The sequence below is a fragment of the Pleurodeles waltl genome, chromosome 2_1 (assembly GCF_031143425.1).
Source record: "Pleurodeles waltl isolate 20211129_DDA chromosome 2_1, aPleWal1.hap1.20221129, whole genome shotgun sequence".
Taxonomy (NCBI): domain Eukaryota; kingdom Metazoa; phylum Chordata; class Amphibia; order Caudata; family Salamandridae; genus Pleurodeles; species Pleurodeles waltl.
In genome coordinates, this window is record NC_090438.1 from 182,233,682 (window position 1) to 182,261,118 (window position 27,437).

Sequence of the window (27,437 nt, forward strand, 5' to 3'; positions counted from 1 at the left end):
CACACACACACACACACACACACACACACACATTAACAAATCTGCAGCAATCACAGTGATGAGCTGCAGATTATTGGCTGTTACTTTGACTATAATAGTTTTTGCCCCCTTTTCCATTGCCCAACAGATCCCACAGTTCATCCAATAGACCCTGCAGTATCAATCTGTGACATGTGCTTGATTCTTTCTTCTCGCTGTACTGAATGCATGCAGGTGGTATCCATGTCTATTATCAAAGCCAAAATTGTTTGCAAAATGATCACATCGCCCACCTTTCTTTTTCCACTATTCTTTCCGCAAAACTGTATATATCTGCGACTTTGTGATGACATCACTGCCTAGAGAACCTTTGGTTCCCTCTTAACAAGGTGCCTCCCTTTCCGGTTTAAGAGGAACCACCCTAGCTAACAATTAACATATACCTTTCATAGTTTACTTGAAAGCTCGCTTACTAAATTGGCGGGATGGGGGAAACTGAGTTGAGGGTTACAGTAGCAAGCAGATGAAGGGTAGTAGACCATCCTGCACTGACATCGGTATGTGGAGCCCACCAGAATGCTGAGTACCAGCTTCCTCCAACATTCAAACTGACCCATAATGTAGGCCACTAGAAAAAAGCAAACATGATTTTTCCCACAGAATTGTAATACTGACATACAATAGATATGTGTATTCACCCTTTTAAAGAGGTGCCAGTTTTTTGAGATACAATAAACACCACCAGCTGATTGGGTGCAAGCTCCCATTTGCAGCAGGAAGCAGGACATAGAACTTAGGGTGGAAGGTAAGACAGACTCTGCTCTTAAAGCAGCAATTACTTAGAGAGGGTAGTCAGGCTTCAGAAGACACCATAACATGCTGCAACTCTTTTTGTGGTCTTATGTCCTGAATCCTTATGTACCTCCTTTTGAGAAAGGCACATAATAAATATGAAATGTTCTCACTATTGTTCTGCAGGACAGTTTGCTAACAGAAAGGGATACTCTAAGGTGTCATGCAGAAGAACACACAGTAAATCTGAAACTGGAGACTACTTCTAAAACTACTGGGGTGAACGGAATACACGAAACACATCTTTCAAAAAGTGAGTACATGTAGATGTATTTTTTTAAGAACGCAACACTATCTAGCTTTTACACAGTTATTTTACTCTGGCAGGTACAAAGGACTGTATTAATAAAACAAAGAGAATAAACTGAAGCCCCTGTGCCTCCAAATAAGACAATATCATTATTCATAAATAACCATCTTCTGCATGGTCGCAGTTATTTTCGAGAAACTATGAAAATATCACTTTGACTATTTTTGTAACAATGTGTATTTAAATATAAAACAGGAATATCAACTAACACTACATCCCTCATAATCCATCTTTAATCACAAGCTGTATAATTTGCCTATTTAGGCCACATAATTGTTGCTTAGCTAGGCCCTTCTCTGCCACACACTTCTAATGAATGCCTATAACAGAAACCAAGGCAACAGACGTTAGTGAAAAGGTCCAATCTCATCGGTAGTCTGTGAGTGGCTGTTCTGTGCGTCGCTCATCCTTCCTACAAGTGTATGCCAATTCTGTGCATCCCCAGAACAGGCTGCATTACACTCTACACTCCATTTCCTCTCTCAGAATCTAACTACACCTTTTGAGATTCACTGAGTTTCTATCTTCACTTTCAGCCCTTTACAGTGATTCACTGTATTTCTGCTAATTTTACACTACACAAATATTACTTACATACAGTTATGTGGGTTATAGTTCTGTGTTCCTGTCTTCCCATATCTACTGGTCTTGGCCACCTTAACCCAGTGTCTTGCCAGTTCTTTACACATGTAACCCAGTATTAGGCAGTTATTAGGGAACACCTACCACTGAATAGCAGTTCTAAGACCCTTACCCGCTCTCAGGCAGTTCTATAGCGCCTCAACCAGCATCTGGCAGGTCTCTGCCCCCTTGCTCATGTAGACTAAAGGTGATCTCCCTTCGCAAAACTGTTCCCGGCATGTTCTGCCCACCTAAACAATGTCTGGCAGTTTTAGGCTCACACCCACCCTCTCTGCCAGTTCTGGGCACAAACTGTCTGGCAGTTTTACGTATGTACACACACTGTATCCTTCACACTTTGGTGGCTCCCTCTATGCACCCACTGCCTTTTGTTAAGTTTCTGATATATAATATATATTTTCACATACATATATATATACACACACACATATACATACACACACACACAGCGTTTAGCAGCAGCTATACATGCACACTCAATGTGTCTCCTCTGCCACGTACACCCCATTTACACACCAAGAGCCACACTTCATGGGTTAGACTAATGCATTTTAATGCCGATGTCCGCGGCATTGCTTTAAAATGCTATCGCACGCATACTAGCCTCTCTATCTGTGTTGTATGACAAGGCACTTCTGCTAGAGCAGTGGCGCGGCATGCATATTGTAAAACCGGTTGCTCATACTTCGGACTCAGGAACATGTGTGAACCAGGCCAAAGGCTACCATAGATACTAGTCACCCAGTCTGGGCCCAGCTTGTTTTCTTAGACTGGCGCACTCACAGTAGTTACATAGTAACAAAGAGTCTGACAAGCAGAATCCCCCTCTTCTCATGTGGCAGCCTGAATCAACATCGCAGGCACTTCACTTGGATGACTGCACTGCAGGAGATGCATCCATGATCATATAGTCTGGGTTTATACCCAGAGTTATATGCAAACATTTCACAGCGCTGCAAACACCTAAACACTTGACGCTGGTTTTGCCCCTTTGGTGACGACAGTTTTTGTTTAATTATTTATTTTTTATAGGGGATTGCCTCCCCCCCCCCCCAAACCACACACATGCCACGGGCATTTTGTCACTTCCAACTGCAGCGCTATTAAACTGTTGCTGCAGTGCAGATACCAAAATGTCTGCCAGCAAAACAAAACATGGCACACCGTCTGCATACCCCTGGGGCTTGTGATGGTGTGGGCCATAAACACCTGACCTTCTACCATCCACTGCTGGAAGCCAAGCAGCCCCCCCCTCCCTCCTCAGTCCCTGCATCTCGACTGGTAGCTGTTGCCAGGTGAGGAAAGTCTGCTTAGCAGCTGTGTGAGACCACAGCCAGTTGGCTCCAGCCTTTAGCACTGGAAACCCAAGCACCATAAGTGCCCCGTGCTTTTGCAGTCTGTCTTTATGACAGGCATGAGGGAGCACTTGCACTCACTCCTTGAACACCCAAAAACATTTTTTTAAATAAGTTGGAACAAATGTTATTATAGAGGTTATAGAACCTGCGGAATGGATTGCTCCTTTGGTTGTAGGTAAATGGGCAAACTGTTGTGCTCGCCTCTGTATAGATCTGAGAAACTTAAATGACAAAATACTTATTGACATATTTACTTTGCCCAATGCAAGTTCTTATCCATAACCAAAGGAGTCAAGTAGTTTTTGTCTTTTGATTCAGCCTCAAATTACCACCAGATAAAACTTCATGCTACATGTAAAAATTATAAAGGTTTCGTCTTTTGGATGTTTTCATTTTCTAAGGATTCCATTTGTGTTGGGTTCAGCTGCCACTGTATTTGTATAAGACAGAACATGACTATCAGTTAGCAAAAGGTGTTGGGGGTGTGGCTTGATGCTGAACATGGCACATGCACCTTAAAGAGCTGTCAGCAAGACAGCCCTGAGATCCTGCATCATCCTGTCTTGGGACAAGCACTTTCTGGCCCATTTTCTGCCCCAAATTGGGGCCAGGAACTGGGAGAGTGTGGGGGAGGGCGCAAAGGTGGAATCTTCTCTAACTGGCTATGCCCCCCCACCTTTCTGCTAAAGTGCCACTATTTGGAATATGATGGCTGTCTGGGAGGCCTGAAAGAAAGGACTAAGCGTTGCAGAGGTGATGCCTGCTCGCCAGCAAGGGAACTGCTGGCAGAGTGGATTTGTGCCAGCCGCTGGAGAGAGTGTCTTGCTCTTACCCGGCTTCCTGGACCAGGTACCTCGGTGGCGAGGCACATCAGTGGAGGAAGTTGGCCCAACTCTCTAGTGGTGCCTGCCAGTGAAGCTTCTGTGGCCAGTAAGTGACGTGGGTGATGCCTGGAGGGGACTATGGCCTCTGTGGATCTTGGACTCAAGGGCCTGGAGACATGGGGTTCCAAGTAATGATATTGATTGAGGCTCCCATTCTGAGGCCCAGGGGAGGCATGCACAGGGCTCTGCGGTCCCGATCAGATTGATGGAAATGGTACTTGGCCTTCTCAGACCACTGTCTGCCTGTGTCAATGATAAAAGGGACCTGTATGTTGTCCACATGAAAGACACATAATCCTGGAGTCTTTGGGGCCTGGAGGGCATATCCCACAGAGCAATATTAACTCTCAATAAGTTTTCTTTTCGGGGGAATATCCGGACAAGGGGAGAGCCACCTCTGTGTGACAATAACAATGTAGGTACCCCACTCACCCTTCATCTGTATATCTCACCGCCTATTCTAAAGCCTTTTCCTTGCCATCTGCTGTAGTGAGTGCAGGGCAGAGGCTGTTTTATGCATTACTCCTTGCATGCCTATTGAATGTGAAACAGCAAAAGACAAATCTAGCCAAATCCCTGAATAAGGGAAGAACAATCAGTTTGTAACATAATTCTCTTCGGCCAACAACCCAATCTCAAACTATCAGATAACTGTGGTGCATATGTATCACCTACTGAGGCGTAGGGCCCCACAGACACCATTTTGCAAGCTAACAGACTCTTGTACTATACTTAAGCAAACAATCAGAGATGTGGGTCTTGATGCATCATTGCTGTGCCAGTGGACTGGTTTACTGAGGCTGAAGGTATAATCTCCTAATTAGACGGCACAATCGAGCACTCAAATTTAATGTCTCTCATTTTACCCTGGGTGAACAGAGACAAGGCTTGCAGTTTATTAGAATATTCCCGGACCATAGAAGGTTTGCCCAGACCCAGAAAAAAAGCTTTAGAGAGGGTTTAAAGCAAGTCTTATGCTCTGAATCTACAGAAAAAGCTCTTATATTTGTCTAAGAGCAAGTTTATTTTCCAGTCAAAATTATTTTTTGTCAATGCACCAGAAGCTGTGGAGGGATACGTCAAACAGAGTAAACACCTATAGGTTGCCCCTCTGCAAACTCACCACCACCCAAGATACAATACAGGACCATAGGGAGAGGATTCACTTCAACCTGCCACTGTTACAGATTATGATTGGGTGCCTCCTCTGGGTATCCTACACCACAGAGCTGAGACAGGCACTGAACCATCAGCCTGATGTGGCGATTTGGGTCGTATTTAGAGCCATATAAGATTACCTCCCCCACTGCTCACTGAGGACTAGATGATAAGTACTGTCAGACTTTAAGAGGCTTCACCCAGCACTAAATGAATAGGGAGGACCTTTGGGCCTGTAAGGTTTACTGCCCACATTCACTCTAATTTTATTGTTGTTGTTGTTGTATTGATCTCTTCTTAATATAAGTTGGGCCCTGGTAAATAAATATACTCAGCGCCGCTCTACTTCCACCAAGTGGATGGCTCTATCACCTATCATCCATGTTTTTCGACTGATGCTTCTTGTTTCAAAGTATAAGGTGGGTTGAGGGAATGTTGACAGTTCTATAATCCCAGGTTTCTGACGTTTACTCCCTCTCTGAAACACCAACTTTTTCCTAAGCATTTGTCATAGCTGAGGAGGTAACATGCAGAGATTGCCGCTTCTAATATCATGAATGTTAACAGCCTTCTGCACCCAGTTAAACGATCCTCAAACTTGCAAAACCTTAAGATGACAAAGTCATAAAGCTCCCGTAGACATATTTTAGACACACTTATGTCAGTGGATCCCAAACTTTTTTGACCCAAGGCTCCCATGACCTCTTGGCCGTTGGCAGCGGCTCCCCATTATGTTACTTTTATTTGGTGGGTGGAGGGATATAAGCCCGGCCTTAGGAGTACTTCAATTTTTCTCCCTGAAAATTATCCAGATGACGCAGATTAAAGTATTATTATAATCATAGATGGAACTAATAAAAATATAACAGTTGTTTAATTAGAAACTTTAATTGGTTAAGTGAGAAACAGTACAAGGGAAACTCTTCAGCACTGGGGTCCGATATGGAATCGTGGGTGTACAAAATACTATTAGGGAGTCAAATGAAAACCCAAGACTAGAAACTTAGTACCCACCAACAGGGACCGAGCTGGCAATGCCCAATATTGCACAGGAGCACACCAGACACTGTGTTAAAATAGTTATTCTAGGAACACACCAGCACATTGTGCCAAATCCACAGAAGTACACCACATCATTACAAAGGGAACCCCTACCAGACATTGGGTCTTTTTTTTCGATTATATACACACCATTCCATCACCAAATGCTGAGATACTAATGGAAGGGGAGCAGAGCTGTTTATAAAACTCTAAACTTTCTACAGGCTAAGTACATGTTAAGAGAAAGACCAACAGAGATGCAAAGGGCCATAACAATTTAGTACACAGGTTTGTTTTTAGCTCTCTTCTAGTGCCTGGTGGTTTTCACCAAAACGTAAATTTTACTGTTTGATTGTTCCATGTTATGTATAGTTTCTGCAATACACTCACAAAAGCGGTTTCCTCTTTGGGTGTTCCTAACTACTAGTTTGCTAGCTCAAGTTTTTTTCTTCAAATAGCGTTCCCTATTGATTAAAGTAAAATCAAACATTTCAGGCAGCAAAAGTATCTGTGCTTTGGACCAGTTCTCTAACAATATTAACATGAATATTAACAACAGACCACCATCTTTAGGTTTGCGTTACGTGCATAGCATCAAGAGAGTGCAACATATATAATCTGGGAGTCCCGTGAGGAAGTTGTTTTGCGGAATAATAAGAAATAATTATATGTAATTGAAGACTTGCATTGGTGCAGAGCGCGCCAGCTGGATAGCCCAGTGAGATAAAAAGCGATGATCTGCAAGTAACATGTTTCAACCTCAGCAAGGCTGCCTCAGCCTTTCATCCTTCCCGGAGTAGTTACAATGGATGCTATTACCACCGGTGTGCATAAATAGAAGTGCGATTCACCGCGCACTGTGAAATATAAGAGGTGTATTTTATGAGGTTAAGGTTGAGAAAAAAAAAAAAAAAACACAAGAGCAAGCTCCCTTTAGTAGGGAGAATCCGAAGGAAGGGGAATGTTGATAAAGCTGTTTTTTTATATTTGCTTGAAAATGAGCCTTTTGTGTACACAAGAGGAACATTATGCTTGAGAGAGGGGGCAGTTCCCAGCTGAAGGAAGCCCATCTGTGGTGTAGTGTACTTTAGGATCCTCCTAGCACCAGCATGGCCCACACCTCCTGTGAGCTGAGCTGTCCCTGGGCCCACTAAGCACTGCTCTGGTCTCGCCGCTGATGCATCTCAGCTGCCAGTTACACGTTCCTCCTGCACGTGTAAAGTTTCCAGCCCCCTCACATAAATCGGTGACAAAGCCCATCCTCAAAACTTGCCACCGATTATGGGGCTGCTCAGGGGGCTTGCTTAAGTACGAATAAAACCATTTAAGACCTCTCACAAAGGTGCAGCAAACAGTTAAACTGCCCGTTTAATTCCACCGCTTCGCAGAGGAAATGGAGGGGGTTTCTAAAAGGCTATTTAAGGAAAACTTGCTTCTAAGCTCGGTGACTGGGTCCCCGACCCTCCCTCGCCCAATACATTGTTATTTTTCGATTTTCATCAAAATACTTTTAGTGTTATTTTTAACGAACATCTCAAGAGCCACACATATATATTAAAAATGAGCCTGAAAAGTGCTGAAATGATTCATAACTTTTAAGCGCATTTTTACATCTATGTATATATATATATATATATATATATACACAGGGAGTGCAGAATTATTAGGCAAATGAGTATTTTGACCACATCATCCTCTTTATGCATGTTGTCTTACTCCAAGCTGTATAGGCTCGAAAGCCTACTACCAATTAAGCATATTAGGTGATGTGCATCTCTGTAATGAGAAGGGGTGTGGTCTAATGACATCAACACCCTATATCAGGTGTGCATAATTATTAGGCAACTTCCTTTCCTTTGGCAAAATGGGTCAAAAGAAGGACTTGACAGGCTCAGAAAAGTCAAAAATAGTGAGATATCTTGCAGAGGGATGCAGCACTCTTAAAATTGCAAAGCTTCTGAAGCGTGATCATCGAACAATCAAGCGTTTCATTCAAAATAGTCAACAGGGTCGCAAGAAGCGTGTGGAAAAACCAAGGCGCAAAATAACTGCCCATGAACTGAGAAAAGTCAAGCGTGCAGCTGCCACGATGCCACTTGCCACCAGTTTACCCATATTTCAGAGCTGCAACATCACTGGAGTGCCCAAAAGCACAAGGTGTGCAATACTCAGAGACATGGCCAAGGTAAGAAAGGCTGAAAGACGACCACCACTGAACAAGACACACAAGCTGAAACGTCAAGACTGGGCCAAGAAATATCTCAAGACTGATTTTTCTAAGGTTTTATGGACTGATGAAATGAGAGTGAGTCTTGATGGGCCAGATGGATGGGCCCGTGGCTGGATTGGTAAAGGGCAGAGAGCTCCAGTCCGACTCAGACGCCAGCAAGGTGGAGGTGGAGTACTGGTTTGGGCTGGTATCATCAAAGATGAGCTTGTGGGGCCTTTTCGGGTTGAGGATGGAGTCAAGCTCAACTCCCAGTCCTACTGCCAGTTCCTGGAAGACACCTTCTTCAAGCAGTGGTACAGGAAGAAGTCTGCATCCTTCAAGAAAAACATGATTTTCATGCAGGACAATGCTCCATCACACGCGTCCAAGTACTCCACAGCGTGGCTGGCAAGAAAGGGTATAAAAGAAGGAAATCTAATGACATGGCCTCCTTGTTCACCTGATCTGAACCCCATTGAGAACCTGTGGTCCATCATCAAATGTGAGATTTACAAGGAGGGAAAACAGTACACCTCTCTGAACAGTGTCTGGGAGGCTGTGGTTGCTGCTGCACGCAATGTTGATGGTGAACAGATCAAAACACTGACAGAATCCATGGATGGCAGGCTTTTGAGTGTCCTTGCAAAGAAAGGTGGCTATATTGGTCACTGATTTGTTTTTGTTTTGTTTTTGAATGTCAGAAATGTATATTTGTGAATGTTGAGATGTTATATTGGTTTCACTGGTAATAATAAATAATTGAAATGGGTATATATTTTTTTTTGTTAAGTTGCCTAATAATTATGCACAGTAATAGTCACCTGCACACACAGATATCCCCCTAACATAGCTAAAACTAAAAACAAACTAAAAACTACTTCCAAAAATATTCAGCTTTGATATTAATGAGTTTTTTGGGTTCATTGAGAACATGGTTGTTGTTCAATAATAAAATTTATCCTCAAAAATACAACTTGCCTAATAATTCTGCACTCCCTGTATATATATATATATATATATATATATATATATATATATATATATATATATATATATATATATATATATTTGTAAAAAGGATAGTGCTAGGCTTTCACGTTCAGCTTTAACACGCTGTCTCTGCAGCCCACCTTCTCCATGTTTGCAGTTGCGTTGTTTACAGTCACAAGTTGCGGCACCCCTCGCTAGTTTTAATGGCCCACCGGGATGCCACGGGGCACGGATTGGGAGCTGCTGGCCAATACGTTTTTCACAGAGTTTAACACTCTAGGGTTACTTGAGGCTCCTACGGAGTGACTATACATCTTTATATAAATAAATAAATAAAAAATAAAAAAACACTTTCCATTCCAGAACTGACCATCAGGGCAGATTTCTTCTGCTAGCTGCTACCCTTTTTTTTTTTTTTAAACATGTTACAGACATTGCTTAACATTTATGATTACGATTGGTATGACTAAGCCTCAACAACAAAGCATGTAGTGTTTAAACACCTGGTGGCTTACCACGACGGAAGTGTGGGAACCTCTTAGAGAAGAAATTGAGCAACACTTTCCAAATAGTAGGGAATCAGTAGGTTCATCAACCTTGTCACGGGAAGCCCTCAAACTTGTAGTCCAGGCTCAAGCTATCAGTATTCATGCTTACCTTAAGCATCAGAATCTTAATATTATAATTATTATATATATATATATATATATATATATACACATACATACATACATACATATATATACACACACATATACATATTTATAGGTTTTCAATGGATCCCAGAGACGGAGGACAAAGTATAGTTATATGCAGATGACCTACTTTTATTTCTTTGAGTGGGGCAAATACTCAATTATTCTGGACTTCATTCTGGGCTCTGAGTTAATTGGGACAAATCCCTTATCTGTATGATCCTTGTGACACTGAGGAGTGGGCTCAACAATCCTCCACTCAAACAACTTCACCATTCTTTTAAATACCTGGGAATGTACATTTCTCATACTCCTGCACTGCCATTTACCCAGAATATAACACCTATGCTTGGATGTCTTCATCGAAGCATTGCTCATTGCAACCTGCTCTCTCTCTCTCACTAATGATCCGCGTTGCAATTATTAACAAGCATTGGCAATGCAATAGGCCTTGCATTTGCTTGAATTGGAGCTACTGGCATTGTAAATTCATAACTGGACTTTTCTTGCCACATAAATTGGTCACCTCTCCCTCATAATTTTGTCTTTCCCTGCCATATAACTAAAGCACTTCCATTTATCTTCTTCCTCTATCTGCAGCAAAAAATAAAAATGTTCCTATCTAGCATCCTATGATAAATATGCCATGCTAATTCCAATGGACTACCACTTTCACCAGCCCACCATCTGAGTTGCTGACTGGCTAATACAATTCCTCCAAAAAAGACACAAGGCAGCCACAGAGGAGAATAAACTAGAAGGGTCACCCCAAACATATTAAGAGTGTTCAAACAGTCATAGTGTAATAAGGATGTTCAGTTGGCCTGAATCATGGTCATAATTGTAATAATAAGGAGAGATTATTGAAACATATAAAATTATTATATAAACCTTCAGCAGAAATACACTTTGTCAATTACACTGTAATGCTCAAAACAGCCCATAGAAGGCACCATAACACAAATATCATTTGTAAGAAACATGGTCATGTAACCATACTGTTAGCCCCTACAGGGCATAACACCATGAAAAAAACACAGAAGAAAGTAATGCGGTATAACCATATACTTAGCCCCTACAGGGCGTTTTAGGGCTAGCAGGCCTACTGCAGTGATATTACAAACAAGGCCTTTAAAACAAATCTTCTTGCAGCTGTAAAACAAAAGTTCAGCTATGAGAAAGCTTAAAAGACATTGAATGGTGGGAGAGGGGTTATTATTCTGGGGCCCCCACTGACCCACAGATGATGTAGACAGAAATAGTGTTTTCAAGGAGGTCCCATTGTCCTAAGACCACCACAGGCTGAGTTATGAGCACAAATGTTTTGTAAAAGTAATGCCCTGCAAAGCATTATGGGGAGCTTTTGTGTCGTGAATATCATAGTATGTTGACTGCATTGCTCAGAACAGCCCCTGGAGAACACCACAATAACAACAGCATTTGGAAGCAACATACAGTCAGCTCCTAGAAAGCATAACCACATGAAAAACAGAATGGGCGAAAGTAATGCAGCATAACCATATATTTAGCCCCAAATGGGCGTGGTGCATGTAGGAGGCTGCCCTGGTTTGTAGTGGGTACCTAAGGTACTTGCACCTTATACCAGGTCCAGTTATCCCTTATTAGTGAAATGTAGGCAGTGTTCTAGCAGCTTAGGATGTCTAGAGGTAGCTGTAGCAGAGCAGTTTAGGCTGAACTAGGAGACATGCAAATACCCCTATAGTTACACAGTACTTATACACAATAAAAGACAATACTTAGTGTTACCAAAAATAAAGGTACTTTATTTTGGTGACAAGACCAAAAATATCTTAGCGACAATACTCCTTCTGGAGGTAAGCATTATACACAATATATACAATAGAGACCAAAATCAGGTAAGTAAATAGTCATAGAATAGTGCAAACAGTAGAAAATACAAGAGAAAGCAATAGGCCTAGGAGCAACACAAACCATATACTAAGAAAGTGGAATGTGAACCACAAATTCCCCCCAGGCAAGTGTAGTGTGTAGAGGGGCTATGGGAGTGTAAGAAAACACCAAAGGTAAGTAAAGTACCCCACCCCAGAGCCCAGGAAAGAAGGAGTAACGTACTGCAAGTTTCCTCAAAACACACTACAAGTCGTGATAAGAGGTATTACAAGATCCAAGCAAGACTGCAATCAACAAATGGTGGATTCCTGGACCTGACGACCTGCAAAGAGAGGTGATCAAGTCCAGAAGTCGCAGAAGATTCCAGAAAGGACAGGAGACCCTGCCAACTTAGAAGATGGTGCAAAAGTGGATTCTCCGGTTAGAAGAAGTCTACAGAAGAGCACCAAATAAAATGGCTGTTGGTTCCTGCGTGGTGCAAGAGATATCCCACGTCGACATGTTGGATGCAGGCTGTTTGCGATGCTGGATTCGTCCAACAAGCCTTGGTTCAAGCAAGGTTGCAGTTTGCGTCAAAAATGGAGCATCCTGGACCCAGGAGGGACCTGGGGGCCTCAACTCAGACTGAGGAGGCAGAGGGGGCTCCCAACACTGGAGAGAGTCCACATAAGATCAGGCAGCACCCACAGGAGTCCCTGGACACAGGGACAAAGAAGATGCAAAGTGCGGTTGGTGCAGCACAACAAAGGAAGGTCCCACGCTGCCGGAGAACAACTCAGTGAATTGTGCGTCGCAGGATGGAGTGCTGGGGACCTGGGCTACACTGTGCACGAAGGATTCTTGGAAAAAGTGCACAGAAAGCCAAGGAGCTGGAGATAACTTGGAGAACAGGGGTACTGTCGCAAACCGGGAAGGCAAGCTCTTACCTCCCCCAAATTTGGACAGCTGGACCTTAGGATAGTCTGGGTTGTGTTGGTCCACCACCTGTGTTCCAGGGAGCAAGGCTGTCATCAGGAGAGGAGTCCCAGAGAACTGGTAGTCATCGCAGAAGGTGCCTGCAGGAGCAGGCAAGTGACTCAGTCACTCCACGGGATCCTTCGGTTCTTCTGGTACAGGGTAAAGACAGGGAGACCTCAGAGCGTGAACACCTTGAAAACTGTTGCAAATGCTTGCTGGAGCTGAAGTTGCAGGTCACCGGAGCCGTCTTGGATACTTTGTTGCAGTTATAGCAGTTCCTGGAGCAGTCTGTGGTTGATCCGACAGTCAGAAGCTGAAGCAGAGGATTCTGGGAGGAGTCTTACAAGCTTAATCTGAGGAAACACCCAGAGGAGAGACCCTAGATAGCCCTGAGAGGGGGAGTTGGCTACCTACCCAGGTATGCACCTATCAGGAGGGGTCTCTGACGTCACCTGCTGGCACTGGCCACTCAAAGACCTCCAGTGTCCCCACACCTTGGAAAACAAGATGGCTAATGCCAGGGGCACACTGGAGGAGCTCTGGGCACCACCCCTGGGGTGGGGATGGACTGGGGAGTGGTCACTCCCCTTTCCTTTCTCCAGTTTCTCGCCAGAGCAGGGACTGGGGGTCCTTGAACTGGTGTAGACTCGCTTATGCAAGGAGGGCACCATCTGTGCCCTTCAAAGCATTTCCAGAGGCTCGGGGAGGCTACAACCTCCCAAGCCTGTAACACCTATTTCCAAAGGGAGAGGGTGTAACACTCTCCTCCCAAATGAAATGCATTGTTTTGCCTTCCTGGGACTGGGCTGCTCAGACCCCAGGAGGGCAGAAACTGGTCTGTGAGGTGGCAGCAGCTGGGGCTGCAGTGCAAACCTCAGAGAGCTGGTTTAGCAGTACTGGGGGTCCATGGTGGAGCCCCCAGGATGCCTGGGATTGCCCCCTCCACCCCCCAATCAAATACCAGATTTGCAATGGGGGACAATTCCATGATCTTAGACCCTCACATTGCCATATTCGGCGTTACCATTGTAACGCTACATATAGGTATTGGCCTATATGTAGTGCACACGTGTAATGGTATCCCCGCACTCACGAAGTCCAGGAAATTGGCCCTGGACAGCGTGGGGGCATCTTTGCTAGTGCAATGGTGCCCTCACACTTAGTAACTTTGCACCTAGCCTTCAGTAAATGAAGGTTAGACATATAGGTGACTTTAAAGTTACTTAAGTGCAGTGAAAATGCCTGTGAAATAATGTGGGCACTATTTCACTCAGGCTGCAGTGACAGTCCTGAAGAAAGGTTTGTCTGAACTCCTTTTGGGTGGCAAAATAAATGCTGCAGCCCATAAGGATCTCCTGGAACCTCAGTGCCCTGGGTACCAAGGCACCATATACTAGGAACTTATAAGGGTGTGGGGGGGGGGGCTAGTGTGCCAATTGGACTATGAAGTCACTAAACTATTGTGACTCTTTTGGTAAGTATAGAGAGCATGAGCACTGGAGTTCTGGTTAGCAGAACTTCAGTGACACAGTTAAGCACTACCGAAAACACAAACATTAGGCCACAAACTGAGCACTGGGGTCCTGGCTAGCAGGATCCCAGTAAGACAGGCAAAACATACTGATAAACAGGCAGAAGTTGGGGGTAACATGCCAAGAAAGATAGTTCTTTCCTACAGTGCATTACACATTTTCAAGGCTAACTGGCCTGTTGCAATGATATCACAAACAAGGCCCATAAGACATAACTTCTCCCAGTTGTAAAACAAAAGTTCTAGCCATAAGAATTTATTAAAATAATGAATGGTGGTAGGGGTTATTATTTTGGAGTCCCCACTAACCTAGTGTGGGAACCCAGAGATGATTTAGACCGAAAGAGCACACTGCGGTCAATGTTTTGAAGGTGGTCTCATTGACCTAGGACCACCACAGGCTGAGTTATGAGCAAAAATGTTTTGTAAATGTAATGGCCTGGGAAGCATTATGGGGTGAGTTTCCAGAGTGCAGTGAATATTGTAGTATTCGCTTTGAGGATTTCTGTCATATGTAAAGCACTTACCAATTGTAAGTGTTTTAAGGGGAGAACCACAAGAAATTACTCTGATCCGGTAACTGTGAACAATGTGACCAGCGTTCCAATACCGCTGATCGAGTTCACGCTGTTGTTTCTGTTCGCACTGTGAGTGCCATGCAGCATGAAGGGCAGAGACAAAGGGAAGAGAAAAAAAATAGTCCCCCCCCACGCTGAAGTATATCGGCAATCATGCAATAAACCATGCAATAGGGGCAGTCTGCAAGGTGTGACAAAAACAGTCTCAAGGTAGGAAAAACAAAGCATTTACCAATGACAAAGTGATTTTGGAAAGGCAAGCCCAAGGACAAATGAAATTGATGCGTGTGGTTAAAAGAACACAACACTTACAACAGGTCAAAGCGCTAGCGCGCTTGACCTAAAAATTGTGCCAATTCCGCACTGATTATATGTAATTCAGAATTACACCGTCCACAACGATTGTTTACCATGGTGACTGCCTCTTTAAGATCTTTTTTATTGTAAAACAAAGCACCCTGTATATCTATGCACAAAAGCTACAAATCTACATACCATGGAGGACTGGTAATGGCTTACCCTCTCTCCTACTATAGGACTGACCAGTTCCTTGTACTCAATGAATGGCAGTAGTTTAATACCGGAGGGCCACCTTGCTTATTGAATAAAACTCTTGGACCTTGGAGATGCACATCCCATGCACTATGCCTATGCTGGTACACCCTTCTGGGACACCCCCCCCCACCACTTGCAAACCACAAAGGTAGCCTTTTAGGGCCTCGTCAGATGCAGTGAAACAGACAAAATGGCATGGGTGTATTACCAAAGAAACTCCCTTGTGGTGTGGCATTTTGCTTACTGAGGTTGTGGTATTATCTGGCTTTGAGGACTGGGACAACTTGGGTATTTCTGTCTTTAGAGATGTCCTCTCCCACACTGCCCTAAAATCCTTTCTGAGTCTCAAGAAAGATTTTGACTTGGTACAGACACAGTTTTACAGATTTTCTCAGTTTAGATATGTACAACTTCCCTACATTTAAAACCTAAATGAGGTCCACCGCAGAAGCAAAAATCATGTCAGATTAAGAAGAAACATACGATCTCTATAATCTACAAATCATTAGTTATTTATACGCCGGATACTTCTGGGAGACAGACATGTTGGAAGTAGCTGTGGGCCCCTTGAAGGAGGAGGATAAGGTGTGGAGAGATTGAGTGGCATCACCTAGAAACATTGATAGTGTTGGAAAGATTTTTGCCAAATTGATTCAGTCGCGTCTAGACCAATGGCTAGAGGACGGAGATTTAATATCAACACACCAAGCTGGTTTTAGGAGAGGCCAAAGTACAACAGACCAACTTTTTAAGCTAAACATGATCTCTGCTAAATACGCCACCCTTAAAAACTGTCCATTATACCTGGTCTTTGTGGATCTCCAAACAGCCTTCGACAGCGTAAATCGCCAAACATTATGGCAGCTATTGTCGGACATGGGTATACAGGGAAAAATCTTAAGGCTGCTAATTCTATTGCATACAGGAAACACTGCCAGGGTCAGATATTCTACGAGAAATGATTATACAGCCAAAATTCCAATTGAGCGAGGTGTAAAACAAGGCTGCGTTTTGGCCCCAACCCTATTCAATTGTTATATAAATAAAGTAAGTCAAGTTTTGAAGGAATTAAATCTGGATGTGCCAAAACTAGCCAATGAAAGTATACCTATCTTGCTCTTTGCTGATGACGCCGTATTACTGGCAAGAACAGAGATAGCAATGCATGGCCTACTTAGGGGCTTCGAATCTTTCTGTACCTCAAGGAGCATGGTAATCAATGAGGGGAAAACAAAGTTTATGATTCTCAACCAAAAACAGACGTTGCATTCGACTTTTAGGGTAAATAATAAGCCTTTGGCCCGAGTGGCCTCCTATGATTACCTGGGCTGCAGATTAGATGAAAAACAGACATGGAAACCACAAATCTACAAAAGCAGAATTTCCTTGGCCCAACAAGCCGGAGCAGTACTCAGATTTGCAAAGGCTACAGGCAATCACTCCGTGAGCTCCGCGCTGCTTGCATACAAAACAAAAGCAAGAGCCGCAGCACTTTACAGCGCAGAGATTTGGGGATTCAGAAAGATTCCATCAATACAAGTAACCGAGAACAAATTCTTACGCCAACTACTTTGTCTAGGTAATGCTACACCAATGAACGCAATAAGAATTGATCTACAGATGAGAAAGGTTGAGGACTACATCGCTCTGGCTCCAGTAAGATACTGGATCCGCATTTGGACAAAAGAGGCTCTCAAACCATTCAGAGACGTACTCAAGGATATCATGAAGTTGCAAAACCATCGGAAACTGCCCTGGTTCAAACATATTTCAACTATCCTGGCTGCTATTGGCCAGGATGACTTTTGGCTCCATCCTGAAAAAATCGGAAGGCCTAGTCTTGCTGTCATAAAAAAGGCATATTGGGAGCGAAAGACAGAGATTATGTGCGAGTCATTTAGCCCTTTATTCAAACGGTATATTTTGTTTAACCAAGAGCTTAAACCAGCAATATTCATAGACAGTATTTATCCGGAGGAAAAAAGGGCTCTCTACTTTAAATTCCGTATGGGCACCCTACCAGTGACAGCGGTGGTCAACAGATGGCAATCCGCTCCTCCGGGTAGTTTAGAATGTTGTCCATGTCTTCATGGTGGTCCGGAAACACTTTCCCATTTCCTTTACTATGTCACTTTACGCTCAGACTCCGTAAATTGTACCTTCGTCCACTTTTCAGAACTTTCGGAGTTAGGAAGTGCAAGGAGGCGGAAGCGCCATGTATGCGTTCAGATGAGAAATACATTGTGACAAAGGTCTCAACTTATATCTTGGAAGCATGGAAATTACGTCTATCAATGCACCTACAGTTGGCACAGGCACAATAGCCTATGTTATCCCGTACCTATTTAGCTTGGGAAATCGGTGCAGGGCAATGTAAACTGGGTTAGGCCTCGTCTTTTATTAAATGACTGGAAGGCAATCCAAGGCCCCAAATGACTCGTCCCATAATAAGACATTTTAAATATTAGATTCATAATGTTTTTCTAGAATAAGTTAAGTTTTATGTAAATTATGGTCAAATCAGGTTTTACGATAATGCATGGTAAATTGGATACATTTTGGCACATGTTAAATCAAAAATTCAAGCATAGTTCCTTGTATTGAAATGTTTTTATCTTAATGTGATTTTTATTGAGTTCGAGGGATTGATATCTACTGTGTGATTATTGTTAAGGCCGGATAGGCTAATAACAATTAAATAAATGGTAAATGGTAGAAACATTACAATCACAACCAGTTTCTGTTTGATACAGTTTGAGTACTCACAAAGACTGCACTATACACAAGATATTCTTTGGCCGATTCATCAGGAGGATTCTTCTCTATGGGTCACAATTAGTTTGTCATTTCACCATGTCTGGCACTGTAGAGTTATTTAAAGGTTTTGGGAGGCTGCCGAATCAATCTGTAGTGAAGTGCTGGGCTCCCATGTTCTGCTCGAACCCTACATTGCCATCCTCAAAATAGTACAGCATCCCAGTCTACGGAGATAGCAGAAATTATTTCTGAGGGTTGTCCTAAGCAGCACCAGAAGGGATAAAGAACAAAGCTGGCTTTTTCCAATTCCCCAACTATCATATAATGGAAATAGGGCCCAGACGAATCTAGGATACTTGAGAAAAAAAAATGTATGAAACTAGAGGTTGTCTTTGCAAGCATGCATGTGTGTGCAATTTTTAGGTCCAACACTGGGGCTCTATTGGTAGATCCCCTCACCCCACTTTTTTCAGGTTATCCTTGTTTTGGACATACCCATGATTGTAGTAATCGTTGTGCAATCATTAGATGGTACTGGGACGAAGTGAGAGAATGTTCCTTGTTGATGCTTAATGTTTACTTCTTGGGTATAAGGATGTGTTTTGTTTTCCTTTGTATTATCATTTGTGAAACTGAATATGATATTATTTCATGTAACGTACACAGCCATTTGTTTGCACTTCCATATCTATTTAAAAGTAAAAATACATTCATAAACATTTTTTTTTTTAAACGCTGGAAGTGCTAGGAAAAAGGGTTGAATTCGGAATTTACTAAAATGTAAAATAGCTGTGAAGTCAATCGTTTATTTAGGCCATGACCTCAGTGAGAACGGAATTCCACCATAAAAAGACATAATTGAGACCATTAGCAAAGTCCCTCTTCCCACATGTTTAAAAAACAGAAAAAAGGGACCCTTCTAGGTCTACTTGAATTCTAGTCTACATTTGTGCAGGACTTTGTGGACAAAAACACTTAGCCTGAGGCAATTACTTGAACAAGACAGGGATTGTTCCTAGAGTAGGGATGTACAATTATGTTTTGATGACACCAGAAAAGACATTTGCAATGCACTTACCTTGCAAGGACTCACAAATTCAGCAGAAAGCATTATTACTACCACTGATACCAGTGTGAAGGGTTTGGGTGTAGAATTGAAGCAAATGTGTGACAATGGAGAGGAAACTGCCATTTTTTTGCATCGCATGGTTTGACTTCAGCCACAGAGAAATGTTCAGTTGTAGAAAGTGAAATGTTAGCTTGTGTGTGGGTTATGAACAGTGATTTGCAAACTGTGGGTCACAAGCCGATTTTTGGCGCATCTGGAAAGTCCGAGCAATAAATAACAATGCATTTAAATTATGTTTTTTATCTTGTCACATTCGCCGTGTATCAATGACAGAGACTAAACGTAAGGCTATGTTTTTTACAATTCCTGCATACTCCTAAAATAGGACTGGTGTTTACTTTTCTTTTTCTGACTGCAAAGTGAGAACAGTTTTTAAAGCAAATTATGTTACTATTCTAGGATGTCTCTTTTTTTGCAATACACAACTAAATGTAAATACCTGTAAATGAACTGTATGCATAAGTATATTTTTTTGTAATGCTGAAGTTTGCTGGAAACAGATTTTAATAGATTTAGAACAACTAACACCACTTTAATAGTCGAAGCACAAATTATCATTATTCACAGAAACCCATTTCCACACATTATCATGTGAGCATTACATGCTATATGTGGCCATTTTAATGGAAAATGTGCGGCCTGTAGGAAGTTGGCTCTGTATGCACTATTTCAAAGTAAGGAATAGTATGCACAGAGTCCAAGGGTTCCCCTTAGAGGTAAGATAGTGGCAAAAAGAGATAATACTAATGCTCTATTTTGTGGTAATGTGGTCGAGCAGTAGGCTTATCCAAGGAGCAGAGTTAAGCATTTGTTGTACACACACAAGCAATAAATGAGGAACACACACTCAGAGACAATTCCAGGCCAATAGGTTTTTGTATAGAAAAATATATTTTCTTAGTTTATTTTAAGAACCACAGGTTCAAGATTTACATGTAATACTTCAAATGAAAGGTATTGCAGGTAGGTACTTTAGGAACTTTGAATAATCAAAATAGCATACACAGTTTTCATATAAATCACATATAGCTATTTTAAAACTAGACACTTAGTGCAATTTTCAACAGTTCCTGGGGGGAGTAAGAGTTAGTTAGTTTTTGCAGGTAAGTAAACCACCTACGGGGTTCAAGTTTGGGTCCAAGGTAGCCCAGGGCAACCCCAAAGTTACCACACCAGCAGCTCAGGGCCGGTCTGGTGCAGAGGTCAAAGTGGTGCCCAAAACGCGTAGGCTTCAATGGAGAAGGGGGTGCCCCAGTTCCAGTCTGCCAGCAGGTAAGTACCCACATCTTCGGAGGGCAGACCAGGGGGGTTTTGTAGGGCACCGGGGGGGGACACAAGTTAGCACAGAAAGTACACCCTCAGCAGCAAGGGGGCGGCCGGGTGAGGTGTGCAAACACGCGTCGGGTTTGTCATTGAAATTAATGGGAGACCAAGGGGTCTCTTCAGCGATGCAGGCAGGCAAGGGGGGGGGGGGCTCCCCGGGGTAGCCACCACCTGGGCAAGGGAGAGGGCCTCCTGGGGGTCACTCATGCACTGGAGTTCCGATCTTTCCGGTCCTGGGGGCTGCGGGTGCAGAGTCTTTTCCAGGCGTCGGGATCTGGGAGTCAGGCAGTCGCGGTCAGGGGGAGCCTTGGGATTCCCTCTGCAGGCGTCGATGTGGGGGCTAAGGGGGGGCAACTCTGGCTACTCACGGTCTCGTAGTCGCCGGGGAGTCCTCCCTGAAGTGTTGTTTCTCCACAAGTCGAGCCGGGGGCGTCGGGTGCAGAGTAGCAAGTCTCACGCTTCCGGCGGGAAACGCAGTTGCTTTAAAGTTGCTCCTTTGGAAACAAAGTTGCAGTCTTGGGTGAACAGAGCCGCTGTCCTCTGGAGTTTCTTGGTCCTTCTAGAGCAGGGCAGTCCTCTGAGGATTCAGAGGTCGCTGGTCCTGGGGAAAGCATCGCTGGAGCAGTGTCTTTTAGAAGTGGGGAGACAGGCCGGTAGAGCTGGGGCCAAAGCAGTTGGTGTCTCAGTCTTCTCTGCAGGGTTTTTCAGCTTAGCAGTCCTCTTCTTCTTAGGCTGCAGGAATCTGATTTCCTAGGTTCTGGGGTGCCCCTAAATACTGAATTTAGGGGTGTGTTTAGGTCTGGGAGGGCAGTAGCCAATGGCTACTGTCCTTGAGGGTGGCTACCCCCTCTTTGTGCCTCTTCCCTGAGGGGAGGGGGGGCACATCCCTAATCCTATTGGGGGAATCCTCCATCTGCAAGATGGAGGATTTCTAAAAGTCAGAGTCACCTCAGCTCAGGACACCTTAGGGGCTGTCCTGACTGGCCAGTGACTCCTTGTTTTTCTCATTAGCTCTCCTGGACTTGCGGCCAAAAGTGGGGGCTGTGTCCAGGGGGCGGGCATCTCCACTAGCTGGAGTGCCCTGGGGCATTGTAACACGAAGCCTGAGCCTTTGAGGCTCACTGCTAGGTGTTACAGTTCCTGCAGGGGGGAGGTGTGAAGCACCTTCACCCAGAGCAGGCTTTTGTTTCTGTCCCCAGAGAGCACAAAGGCCCTCACCACATGGGGTCAGAAACTCGTCTCTCAGCAGCAGGCTGGCACAGACCAGTCAGTCCTGCACTGAACAATTGGGTAAAATACAGGGGGCATCTCTAAGATGCACTCTGTGTGCATTTTTTAATAAATCCAACACTGGCATCAGTGTGGGTTTATTATTCTGAGAAGTTTGATACTAAACTTCCCAGTATTCAGTGTAGCCATTATGGAGCTGTGGAGTTCGTTTTTGACAGACTCCCAGACCATATACTCTTATGGCTACCCTGCACTTACAATGTCTAAGGTTTTGCTTAGACACTGTAGGGGCATAGTGCTCATGCACCTATGCCCTCACCTGTGGTATAGTGCACCCTGCCTTAGGGCTGTGAGGCCTGCTAGAGGGGTGACTTACCTATGCCACAGGCAGTGTGAGGTTGGCATGGCACCCTGAGGGGAGTGCCATGTCGACTTAGTCATTTTCTCCCCACCAGCACACACAAGCTGGCAAGCAGTGTGTCTGTGCTGAGTGGGGGGTCCCTAGGGTGGCATAAGACATGCTGCAGCCCTTAGAGACCTTCCCTGGCATCAGGGCCCTTGGTACCAGTTACAAGGGACTTACCTAGGTGCCAGGGTTGTGCCAATTGTGGAAACAATGGTACATTTTAGGTGAAAGAACACAGGTGCTGGGGCCTGGTTAGCAGGGTCCCAGCACACTTCTCAGTCAAGCTAGCATCAGTATCAGGCAAAAAGTGGGGGGTAACTGTAACAGGGAGCCATTTCTTTACAGCCTGTAAATGACGATGCGCTGCCACACAACACTTAGTAACATTTAGGGTTGCCACATGGCCATTTTTCTACTGGCACCACCAGTTTTTTTATTGTGGCGGCCTGTACAACAAAGCAAAGTCACATACAGCCAGTATTTTTTATACCTTATACAGTATTTTTAATCCGTACTTTTAACAGCAAATATAAACAGAAAACAGTTTGAAACGTGTTATACAGATGCGTTAACAATCTCTAATAATTAAACAAAGGCAAAAAACGTATATTACAAATGAATACATACTATCTTTTTTAACCTTGTATTTAGTATCCTGTCCCAACCTTTGCAGACTCCTAAAACAACTACAAATAGTGTGAGAGTGTGAACGTTCTAACATGTTTATTAATTATTTTTGTATACTAATTATATAGTAAATTAACGTGTAAAAACGGGTGACTTTTGAAACTGGTCGCCACAGTTCATTTCAGTTCCTAACTGAGCAAAATTCTAACTAAACGTGGTTATTTTTCATAATTCAATGCTTATATAAAACTGTACTTGATGGTTTATTAGATGTGTATACAGCTACCCCTAGTGGGTTGCTGCAAAAGGCCATGTTTAACCGAATTCTTGAATAAGTTGAATGTTCTATTGTTTGAGAATGTTACTAATATGTCGTTTCTTCCTCGAGGAAGAAAGTGAATGTAGCAAGTAAGAAAGTTTCTCCCTTGTTAATGTGACGTTGTTATATTTTAGGTTATCAATTAGAATTATTATTGGCTGTAACGTAACCACCCCATGAAATGACCAATCATAAGCTTTTTGAAGATTAATATAACAACCTGAGTAGGATTTTCTTGAGTCAGATTTTAGAATTGGAGAAAGAGAGACTTCATTATAGAGACCTGAGAATTCAATGTCAGAGTTCCCGCTGATGGGCCGAGTCATATTAGCAGTGCGGGTTTAGCTGTTGTTAGGCCTGATTCTTCTGAAGACTTACCCGATGGTGTCCCCCTTGCTGAAGTATACTGCTTGTTGTTATCGTTGGGGTGAAGTATGCGATTGTATGTTATATGTGTCTCTTTTGCTTTGCAGGTACCAGCTGCAACTTATAAATTTGATTGCTGCATATTAATCATGTTTATTTTAATAACCCGAGTTAGAGAGATTTTTCTAAATTTGTGTTTCTAAAGTCTTTAACATGAACCCCAAACATTTGTGGTTAGTTAGGGTATTAACACTGAATGGTCAAGATTTATATTGACACTCTTTGAATGTTTGTACTAATGCATACATTGCCATAATTACTGATTTTGGTGTTGCTAATCAGTGTTGTTATTTTGGAGATTATTTGTTTGACTGTTTTGATTAAACTCAGATATATTAGACGTTCTAATCAGCCATTATTAATTCTATATGCCTACCACTTGTGTTTGAAAGTTATTTTCGTGACATTAGCATTGTTAATCTAGGGAAATAAATGTTATAATTCTTCTTAATAAACTGGTGTGGTTATTGTTTGAGGTTCAAGATCTTTGATTATTGTTGATGATTACATTCCTCATTGATGACATCCCCTCAATCCTATGTCACTTCGATCCATTGACCTCTTGCACAGAATCCACCATTCAGTTTAAGTAATAGCCAGAATTTCATGGCGCTGCAGCAATAGCCAGTATTTCCTCTTGAAAAGGTGGCAACGTTAGTTACAAAGATTATCATTCCTTATGTCCAATATAGATGCGTGGATCACGAAAGTGTGTAGTTCTAAAAAGTGGGTTGTTGTTCTATAAAGTTTGGTAAACACTGGCATAGACAACAGTATATGTGGTGTTCTGAATTTACTCTTCTCGTGGATCATAAACCTTTACCCAAACTAATGACCAATAGTGGAATATTAAAAGCTGCACCACGTAAGCACTGCAATTATCCTACGCCACCCTTTTAAGATTAAAAGCGTGCCTTGTCCTGAATACATTTCACCAGTATATATCATTATCTAATTCCCCTGTGCGTCTCACAGTCTGCAACCCTGTCCCAGATTTGTGGAGGTTGTGTGACTCTGCCCCTCCAGTCATGAGCATTATCATCACTCCCTACAATCCCCATGCACTCACCTTGCCCCCGTTGGTAAATCGCTGAATCCAGATGGTGGCCAGACCAGGAACCATCAGACAACCAGTCATGACGGCCAACCCCGGGAGGATCTCGTACCACATGAGGACGCGGAGAAGGGTACTAGTGCTACGAGGTCCTTAGACTACACCGATCTCTTGCCCAGGGTCACCTGGACAGCCCACGATGTACCACCGGGTCACGGTCACAAGAAAGCTCGCGATATTCCACAGAACTCACGCAATCTCTACAGGGACAGCTGAATAAAGAAAACGACCGAATATAAGGGGGCGGCCATGTTTAAAATGCTAAGGCGACCTCACATATAACAATATATAACACATTTTAACAGAAAGTGAATACATGATCTGCTGTACTTTTGACAAATGTTAGAAAATAGTTTGAACTTTCAATTACACATTTGTCTGAGTATATTTTAAAAATTGTACCTAATCATGTTGCTAAATACGGAGTTATGTAAATATTAATTTCTTCTGGAGTAAAAACGAAACTAAATGGCAAATTGTGGTCGACATCGTTCCCTTGAAATAGGACTTTAATACGGGCTAGTCTCTTCTTGTTGTTAGTCACATTGCCCTTTGTCGCAGTTCAGATGGCGCGTACGGCTTCTCGCATCATAAAGAGTGCACATTGGGCGGTTTATGAATGGGTGGGTGGTTTGTTCTCTGACGTGTGTCTTCACAATATCTCCGCTATTTGTCCCTGAATGTTAGCTGTTGACCTGCCTGTGCAGAAGGTGGTATACTGGCGTTCTCGCATTGACATTCGGAATAAGGTTCAAGTCTATTGACTTATTATGCGCGCTATAGTTAGTATATTGACCTAATTCAGCAGTAATCTAAAAGGTTCATTGTTCAATTCTCATTTAAAAATAACATGCAAACTCTTTTTTTTATAAATGGACTATTATACTACACATATCAAATTAATAATTACATCATTATTTTTTACTAGCTTAACCACATCAGCGTTCCTCCAGACCCCACTACTCAAATGAACGGGAAATGCACACATTACAAAATGGCTACCATGTTTGTCGGTACTTCTGGGATGGGGCACTCTGTCGCTCTCGGACTGGTCCTGTGCTCGTTGTGCCGCCTACTGGCACAGTGACGTCTCGCGTGTTTTTGTTGAAGTTGATGGCTGCCAGAGCTAGCATCTCAGGGGCAGTCACAGGTTTGAGCAGCGCACTCCTGTTGTGTGTTATTTAAGAACTGATTAAGTGTCTATTGCACCCGCTCTCACCAGCGCTGCCATGAAGGAGGACAAGGAGAACACCAAGCCGCGAGACCGGCGGGGAGAGCTCAGGAGCGAGGACTCTGAGCGGCAGGACAAGATGAAAGAAAAGAAGGAGGTCTTTAGCAAGGTGCGCACCCAGATGTACTCCCAGGGCAGTGTTACTGGGGGCAGCGCAGGCGTCCGAGGGGCATAGTGGAATGGCCACAGCATATTGATCTGGTCTGGCAAAGTTCCTGAAACCCTAACAGTTAGGGCAAGACCTGGGTCCTTGATCCGCACAGTCCTTATCAATGACTGTAGATACAGAGCACGAAATGTATACAAATACAGCGACTGATACAGACATTCAGTGCTTACTGACATATTTTGCTCACTTTGCATGTTGGAACTTGTAGTTCATTGTTTTTTTTTCTTTAAAAAAGCATGAAATGTGCCATGGTGTCATTAAGGGCAGTTCCTCAGTTAAGTGTTGCGCCCATTATTGGTGCACAGCATGCTTCTATCGTTCCTGAAAATATGCAAACAGAACATTGCCTTGATATCTTTGTTTGTAACTTGCTTGCCATATTGACGTACCTTCGTTTAACCATTGACCTTTTGATACATCTGGAATACTGCACATGCTGTTTTTTTCGGTTAGATGACATTTTGTGTGATGAGACCCGGCTTGCTGCTATATAATAGACATTTTTCGCAACGAAGTATCACGCACCTGCATCCTTTTGCGGACCAGTCTTTATAGCGCTTACCCACATTTCTAAATTAGAAAGCCTTAAGATGCGTGCGCGCTGTCATAAACTGTTGGTGAGTTGGCGACTAAATGCACACTTGGTCACTAAGATAAGTTGAGCAGAGAGATGGATTTCAAATTTGTTTACAAATGCTACTGTACCTTTTTTGGACGTCTTTTAGTTCTTACATTAGAATGTTGTTTTTGCACAGCATGTATCACATGGTGGTAGGATTATTGACAAGACATGTCAACAAGTCTGTCAGTGTGATTTGTTCAGCCTAGGATTTCTTGCTCGAGTTTAACTAGTTCAGATTTTGCAAAAATCCTTTTTCTGGAATGAAAAATAGTGCTTCCCAAACCGTACATTTTTCTGATTGTGTTCGGTACATATTATATGTGCTCCTGTTAAAGCGCACACCACATTATTCATGCTCTATAGTTTTGTTGTACACCATTCTTAAGACAGTTATGATTGTAAGGCAGTCTGGCTGCACCAAGGCGCATCTCTGTGTACAGAATCACATCGCTTTGAATGATCTATGTTTTGTG

The 27,437-nt window shown here is 43.1% G+C and overlaps 2 protein-coding genes across 3 annotated transcripts in view; one reads left to right on the forward strand and one right to left on the reverse strand.

Moving 5' to 3' along the window:
* Positions 1–25,113, reverse strand: part of NDUFA1 (NADH:ubiquinone oxidoreductase subunit A1) — a 41,808-nt gene extending 16,695 nt beyond the window's left edge. Inside the window, exon 1 of the mRNA XM_069212219.1 lies at positions 24,898–25,113. Coding sequence (XP_069068320.1) covers positions 24,898–24,999 — 102 coding nt within the window. The 5' untranslated portion in view covers positions 25,000–25,113. The remainder of the gene's footprint in view (positions 1–24,897) is intronic.
* A 902-nt stretch (positions 25,114–26,015) lies between these two features.
* The window catches only part of UPF3B (UPF3B regulator of nonsense mediated mRNA decay), a 152,630-nt gene continuing 151,208 nt past the window's right edge, over positions 26,016–27,437 (forward strand). The window contains exon 1 of one of the 2 annotated variants that reach the window (XM_069212208.1): positions 26,016–26,282. In XM_069212208.1, coding sequence (XP_069068309.1) covers positions 26,172–26,282 — 111 coding nt within the window. In that variant the 5' untranslated portion in view covers positions 26,016–26,171. The remainder of the gene's footprint in view (positions 26,283–27,437) is intronic. The other variant, XM_069212201.1, reaches the window with a different exon arrangement.